We start from the raw sequence: 7,456 nt of genomic DNA on the forward strand, positions 1-7,456 counted from the left end.
GTGTAATCACTTACTTAGGACTTTATTCTGTTGCAGTGGGATCATTTTTCAAACCTCATTTTCCCCCCAATTGCCTCTTGTTGTCGACAAAACCTGTGTGTGTGTGTCACTGCACAGGTTCTCAAGTGTTGTAATTGTATATTTTTGTTGTGTTTAGAATAATAGCAGTGTGTTTAAAAAAGTGAATAACGCTCAAAATCAAAAGACTTTGCTCGCTTACTGGTGTTTTTTGGGTCATTGTCTTGTTGAAAGACGTATTTCAAAGGCACTTCCTTTTCAGCATAAGGCAAGATGACCTCTTCAAGTATTTTGATGTACTGAAACTGATCCATTATCCCTGCTATTCGATAAATGGGCCCAGCACCACAGTATGAGAAACATCCCCATCCCCATAAAAGGATTTTTGCACCATGCTTTACAGTATTCACAGTGTACTGTGGCTTGGATTCAGTACATGGGGGTCGTTGGACATACTGTCTGCGGCCCCTAGACCCAAAAAGAACTATTTTGCTCTCATCAGTCCATAGAATGTTGCGCCATTTCTCCTTTGGCCAGTCAGTGTGTTCTTTGGCAAATTTCAACCTATTCAGTATATGTCTCTTTTTTTAGCAATGGGGCTTGTTAAGGGCTTCCAGCTGATAGCTTTGCTTCACATAGCCCTCTTTTGATCATAACAGTACTCACAGGTAACTTTGTCTCCTTTAATTTTCCTGGAGCTGATCATTGGTTGAGACTTTGCCATTTTGGCTATTCACCGATCCGTTTTAATGGTAGTTGACCGTTTTTTCCCACATCGTTCAGGCTTTGGATGCCATTTCAAGGCATTTGAAATCGTTTTGTCTGAGCAGCTTATCTTTTTCTGTACTTCTTTACATGTTTTCCCCTCTCCAATCAGCTTTTTAATCAACGTCTGCTGTTCCTCAGAAAAATGTCTGGAACGACCCATTTTGCTAAGAATTTCAATGTGAAATGCACTATAACCAGCATGGACAACATTTGCTTCCTTCCTTCCTTTAATATGGGCCGTAATTGACATCTGTTTCTTCACAGAATCTATCACCTCACTAGTTACACACATGTTTTTGAACATGCCCCTTTCAATTACAGATTCAATTACACAGAATGAGCAGCATAGATGTCATGATTTTCTGTTGGTTGTCTATGACTCTACAACAATTACTATTTATTTATTTGCCATGTAGAAATATTAATTCTACCAAAAAATCTGATTTATAAGGTTAGTGAAGTTGGACAGCTATTATTTTGAACTCAATGTAATATCTGTATTCTCTGAATAAGAAATATAAATAATTTTTATTTGTGGCCTTCCAGATGACTGTGAAGAAAACTCTGTCAAACTTCCGACGGACTCACCACGACAACTGGCAGCAACATAAGCAGCAGTTCACAGATGACCAGCTGCTGGTCCTGACTGACTTGCTGGTCTCCCCCTGTTACTATGCCTAATACCTGGTAAAACATTTTAACTCCACGCTGTTTTCTATGAAACATAAATTATATTAAAAGGTGCTTTAACTATTTTATTATTCATTACTGAATACGGTCAAACAAAGCTGCTTACAGGATCATTTTATAAGGATAAGAGAAAACTCCTTGAGCCTCCGTTTTACTGTCAGATATGTTTTTGATTCACTTGTATCAGTTTGGGACAACACCAGACTACAGATACCAGCCTGCATTGGGGAGGAGGCTCCAGTTCTTGACAGACGAAAGACACCGCATCACCCTGGAAGAAGAGTGGCACACAAAGGCAACAGAGTTGTGGCATACAGAAGAATTGAAAAGTTGTGTATTCATGTATTTAGCTCATTTACATTTCTACTATACTTAATATTTAAGGATCAATCATAGCAGGAATGAATGACCTGCAGTTTGTAACATGACTGTACAGTTTGATTTCTTCTTCTTTCTTGGTTTTGTTTTTAGTGCATGTGCACGGGTGTATGCGTGTGTGCGTTTATGGGATGCTTGAAGACATCTGCCACTGTCCCACACATTTCTCAGGATTCTATCCCAAGTGTACACTCTTAGCCAACCCAATGTTAAGTGTAGGACATACTCTTTACTATCTCCCAATAGTGAAGTGTTTGTTACAAGCCACAGAGAACTGACGATTGAACAAGCTGGCTTTAGATTGTACTTAAATCTGCCACACACATTTTTGTGTGGAGCTGTTTGATCTATATATGATTATATGCATCATGCATGTGTAAATCATGGTATAGCAGATATGCACAACATATTTATTTATTTATTTTACTTTTTTGAAGTGCTAAGTTTTAATTTTTTCATAGAAGGTATTTCTGAGTTATAGATGGTTGAGCTTTTAGCAATGGAGCCTAATAATTGTCGTCCACTCTTGCAAAGAAAGAAAGAGAGGGGGCAGGCGCTCCCCACTGCTGTGCTGTGTGATGTGTTTGCTGTGAGGACCTGAGAACCGTTTGATTACATTTCATGTGTTTCGGTGCAAGAAAATAACCAAACCACCTGTCGATAATTGTGATCTCTTCCCTCTTATCCCTGGTACCATTCAACTTTTTCTAAATCCCACTGAGATGAAATGAAATGATTTTGTTTTGCTTTCCCCTGATGACTTGAAATCTGTCCAAGCATTGAAGCATTTAGTACCTCACTTGTGTATAGTGTAGTGCCAAAACTGCAGTGATTTCTTTTTTTTTTTTTTTTTTTTTTTTTTAGATGTACTGTTTGCTTATTGAATGAGATGTCAATAAATCGTTTGTAACAAAATCCTCATGTAATGTTTGTTTTTTGAATTGAAGTTGTCTCACAGTAGTTGTATGTAGTTAATAGAGCAACTTCAAATACATATTTTTATCTTTTTTCCAGATGTTTTTGAAAGTAATGATTATAATAAAAACATTCCTTTCACATTTTAAACTTAAAACTATGTCTCACGTGTAATTTGACCTAATCTACCTGAAACAATGTGACTACAATGTGGAGGTTTGTTTTTACAAATAATGTCAGTAACAGAATAGAAACCTGCTGAGAGCGTATGGAGAATCATCACTGTGTGTCGCCTAGCAACGAGGTTGTTGAGCTCATATCTATGGTTGAGCTGCTGTTCCCAAGGACGACAATGAAAAGCGGGGGAGGGCTAAAATATTTGTAAATTTGTTTTATATTGCAAATGTATCGTAAACTTGACTTATTTATCCAATTTTAAATACTACGGGGCCACAATTTGTCATCAAAGCTACAGTATGTTGCCATGGTGAAGAAAAGAAAAATCTTTTGGATAAACGGTTTATGTCACATCTTATAGTAAAGCTGGATAAACGGCATTTCTCATTGTTAAATTATTCTAACTGGGGAGAAGTGAGGTGAGTTTTTACAGATGGACTACTTGAATGCAGTGGTTATGCTCATCATGCCCAGATACGTAGGCTGTGACTTCATACTCATTTTTCAGTGCACGTCCACTGGCCGTCGTTCCTGTACGTTAAAACTTAGCTAGCTACGTAGGAATGGATACATCGCCAAGAAAACGAATATGCTATCATTTAATCGCGCTCTACGCGTTAAACATTAATACAGACATGTAAGAAAACGGATTTTACGTCAATGGACTGCTCTGTTTTAGGTAATTTTGCTGTTGAAATTACGTTGTTTTTTTTCCATAGCCGCGGTGCGTTCACTTACTTGATTTAGCTTTAAAATCAAGATGCGCTTTATCAAATGGTGATGGAAGCACAATCGGTTACGGATGGTAAGTTATATTTTCTCGTCGTATAGATTTTCCAAGCCATTTAAATGCTTGAGATACATAAGGAATCAGTGATGTTACGTTTTCTCCGGATTTCAGCAGACGCTGTGTTTGTGTTGGGGGGGAGTAAGGTATAATTGGCCAAATGCAGTGGTGCATATATGCTATATAGCCTATATTGTGTTTAACATGTAGGGCATCACAACGTCTTATCAAAAATGCACCTATTTACATTTAGTTCTTAGTTAACTATACATTTCTCTCTTTCATATTAAATGTGATCTACTGCACAGTACAATAGCTAATATATGTCTTTGTATCCTTTGCAGCACTCTACCAAGGTGGCAGCAATGGCGCAAGCAACATACTGTGATCGTCATGTAGTCTTCTCCTTTCGTATAGAGGAATGCTGAAATTGAAAACTGTGGGATCCTTATTACATTTTTAATAATACAATGAACACCACTGTTACACCATCAGACCTAGTGGGTATGCCAAGACAACAGAACTTCAACGGCACCGTGGGCACGTCAGGTTGGGCCGTGATCCACAATGCTACCTTAACCTTTTGCTCTCTCCTCCTCATCTTCATCTTCTTCCTGGGCTCTTATGGCAATCTTGTGGTGTTCCTGTCCTTTTTTGACCCAATGTTTCGCAAGTTCCGCACCAACTTTGACTTCATGATCCTCAACCTTTCCTTCTGTGACCTGTTCATTTGCTGTGTGACTGCTCCCATGTTTGCACTGGTGCTCTTCCTGGATGCAGGTGGAGGGGATGGCGTGTCAAAGAGTTTCTGCTTCGCCTTCCACTTGACCAGCTCAGGCTTCATCATCATGTCCCTTGAGACGGTAGCTGTCATTGCTTTGCACAGACTTCGCATGGTTTTGGGTCAGCAGCCCAACCGCACTGCCTCCTTTCCCTGCACGCTGGCCCTCACTGCCCTGCTGTGGACATCCAGTTTCACCATGGCTGCCCTCCTTACCATGCGAGCTTACCCACGTAGAGATGGACCCTGCTTGCCCCACTTTGGCCTTGGAGGTGGACAGGCCAGGGTTGTGTTGTATGTCTACCTGGCAGACTTTGCCTTTTGTGTAGCTGTGGTTTCAGTGTCCTATCTGATGATTGCTCAGACACTGAGGAAGAATTCACAAGTGAGGAAATGTCCCGTCATCACTGTAGATGCCACATGCCCTCCACCCCCACCTCCTCTCATTGCAGCAGGCTTTGAGAGCATGCAGTGTGCTGTTCAAGGCCCCTCTCTGTACCGCAACCAGACTTACAATAAACTGCAGAACGTTCAGAAACACTCTTATGTCAACAAGACCAGCCAGCCCCTGGTTCCGGGGGCTGCCCAAGGAGCCACCTGCTGTCAGCTGGTGTCTACAGTCAACCTGGCCACAGCCAAAGACTCTAAAGCAGTTGTCACCTGTGTAGTTATAGTGTTCTCTGTCCTGCTTTGCTGCTTGCCAATGGGAGTTTCACTGGCACAGGATGTTTTGTCACCAGAGAGTAACTTTGCACATTACCAGTTTGAACTGTGTGGCTTTGTGCTTATTTTTCTCAAGTCAGGCATCAATCCCTTTGTGTACTCACGCAACAGTGCAGGCCTCCGCCGCCGTGTGCTATGCTGCATGCAGTGGGCGGCACTGGGTTTTCTTTGTTGCCAGCAAAAGACTCGACTGCATGCGATGGGGAAGGGGAACTTGGAAGTCAATCGCAATAAATCCTCCCATCATGAGACAAACTCAGCCTATGTGCTGTCACCTAAGCCACAGAGGAGGCTGGTGGACCAGGCTTGCGGGCCCAGTCACTCCAGGGATTGTGCTGGTAGTCCAAGGGCCACAGGTGTGCGCAAACCTCGCCCCCCCAGCACCTCCACACCCATCAACACCCGCATTGAGCCCTACTACAGCATATACAACAGCAGTCCCTCTGCGGGGCCCAGCTCCCCCACCAGCCTGCAACCTGTCAGCTCTCAGACATTCGCCTTTGCCAAGTCTTATGTAGCCATGCACTACCACCCTCACCAAGAAGCACTGCAAGACTTTGAAAGCACCTCAGTGCACCAGATTCCCATTCCCTCGGTCTAATTAAAAAGCTGCTAAACTGAAAGTTTGGCACAATCTTACCATGGATTTAAATCAAATTTGAATCAAAAAGGGGAACATGAAAACAGCCAATTTTACGTATTTGGAATCTGTATTTACCTTTTGTTCTCTTCTACAGTGAAAATAAATGTTTCTTGGGTGGAAAAATTAAAGGAATCAGTATCATATAAGCCTTACCATGAAACTGAAAACAAGCAATAGATTTGTATTGAAGTGTATGTTCCAAAAATGTATTGATTGTTATTAAATTAACTTACTTTTTTCTTTTACAGAGACTTCATTTTCCCACAAATGTGCCCCTGTGTTGTGTGGACGCATGTGCCATTATAACTTGATACTCGATAGGCTTTCATCGCAGCCAAAGACTGCAGTTGCTGGACCACAGCTGTTTTCTCTCTGGCTGAAGCTGCTGTAGTGTCAGGCTGCTATGAAACCCTGCACAGGCCCACACATGGCTGGCGACGGCATGTGGTTGCACTTTGATGAACTTTTGCTTCTTAAGAGAAATGTATTTGTGAACCTAATACACTTTTTAACACAATAAATGTTTGGCAAGTGCAGTGGATCTGTGCTTTCACTTTTCATTGACAGAAAAGGAATTGGCAACTATTTTGATAAATGATTGAATTGTTTCTGCCATTTTTCTGGTTCCAACTTTTCAAATGTGATAATTTGATGCTTTTCTTTGTCATATAATATAGCAAACTTAATATCTTTGGGTTTTACTGTCGGTCAGACAAAAGACGTGAAGATGTCACCTTGGGTTCTGCAAAATATAATCTTTCATATTTTTTAGACAAAAAAAATGAAAATAATGGCAGATGAATCCATAATGAAAATAACCGTTAGTTGCAGCTATGGCTTTATTATTGGCTGCTGTGTCAGTGGCAAAATGATCTTTCTACTGGTTGCCTGACAGCATTTCAGGCCTCGTGTCAGCTGGGGTTGAACACCTGTCGTTGTGCTGATGTTAAACAACATAGTTGTGTTATCTCAGACCTATAAAGGGATGATAACTCACGCAAATCTACCTTAGAGAGCATTTCAAATCATCCACACGAGTGTTGACCTGGTACAGTATTCCTCATAGTAAATATACAGTGAAGTTTAAGATGAAGCTTTGCATAGTCCGCTATTTTTTTAATCTAAAAATGACCAAGGTTAGAAATATAAATTACACCTCAGTGGTAATTTAATTTAAATTATTTTATGGGTTCATTTGTTTTCTTTTGGATAAATGTGGAAAAGTCTTTTCAAAAAGGAAAAGATTATTCAATAAGCATACTGTAAGCACCCTCTGGTGGCCTTTAATGTACCATGGCAACTCACTACAATAGATGTCCCTCAATGGAGGATCAATATACTGTCTGATGGAACAACCTCATTATTTTACATGTGATTTTTTATGTTTCAGTCAAATGCCATGTGTAACAAATAAAAACATAATGAATGCCAAGAAAAACTCTAAATTAAAATACTATTTATGTAGAGGTGATAGCAACTAACTAGACATTCACTTAATTATTGGATTAGACATGTATTGCCAAAATGTCTTTATAGTTCAGTCAGTTGTTTTTTGCTCTGTAAGATAATGCAACAC

At 40.3% G+C, this 7,456-nt stretch overlaps 2 protein-coding genes across 3 annotated transcripts in view; both read left to right on the top strand.

Moving 5' to 3' along the window:
- Nucleotides 1-2,771, top strand: part of psme4a (proteasome activator subunit 4a) — a 29,183-nt gene extending 26,412 nt beyond the window's left edge. For both annotated transcript variants that reach the window (XM_034897382.1, XM_034897381.1), the window contains 2 exons: nucleotides 1,333-1,473; nucleotides 1,664-2,771. In XM_034897382.1, coding sequence (XP_034753273.1) covers nucleotides 1,333-1,467 — 135 coding nt within the window. In that variant the 3' untranslated portion in view covers nucleotides 1,468-1,473; nucleotides 1,664-2,771. The remainder of the gene's footprint in view (nucleotides 1-1,332; nucleotides 1,474-1,663) is intronic.
- Nucleotides 2,772-3,185: 414 nt separating this feature from the next.
- On the top strand, nucleotides 3,186-6,354 carry gpr75 (G protein-coupled receptor 75). The gene is made up of 2 exons (XM_034897383.1): nucleotides 3,186-3,751; nucleotides 4,078-6,354. Exon 2 carries the CDS (start codon nucleotides 4,204-4,206, stop codon nucleotides 5,836-5,838), a length of 1,635 nt encoding a protein of 544 aa, XP_034753274.1. The 5' UTR covers nucleotides 3,186-3,751; nucleotides 4,078-4,203; the 3' UTR covers nucleotides 5,839-6,354.
- Nucleotides 6,355-7,456: the final 1,102 nt, after the last annotated feature.

The sequence above is a fragment of the Etheostoma cragini genome, chromosome 17, assembly GCF_013103735.1.
Source record: "Etheostoma cragini isolate CJK2018 chromosome 17, CSU_Ecrag_1.0, whole genome shotgun sequence".
Classification (NCBI taxonomy): Eukaryota; Metazoa; Chordata; class Actinopteri; order Perciformes; family Percidae; genus Etheostoma; species Etheostoma cragini.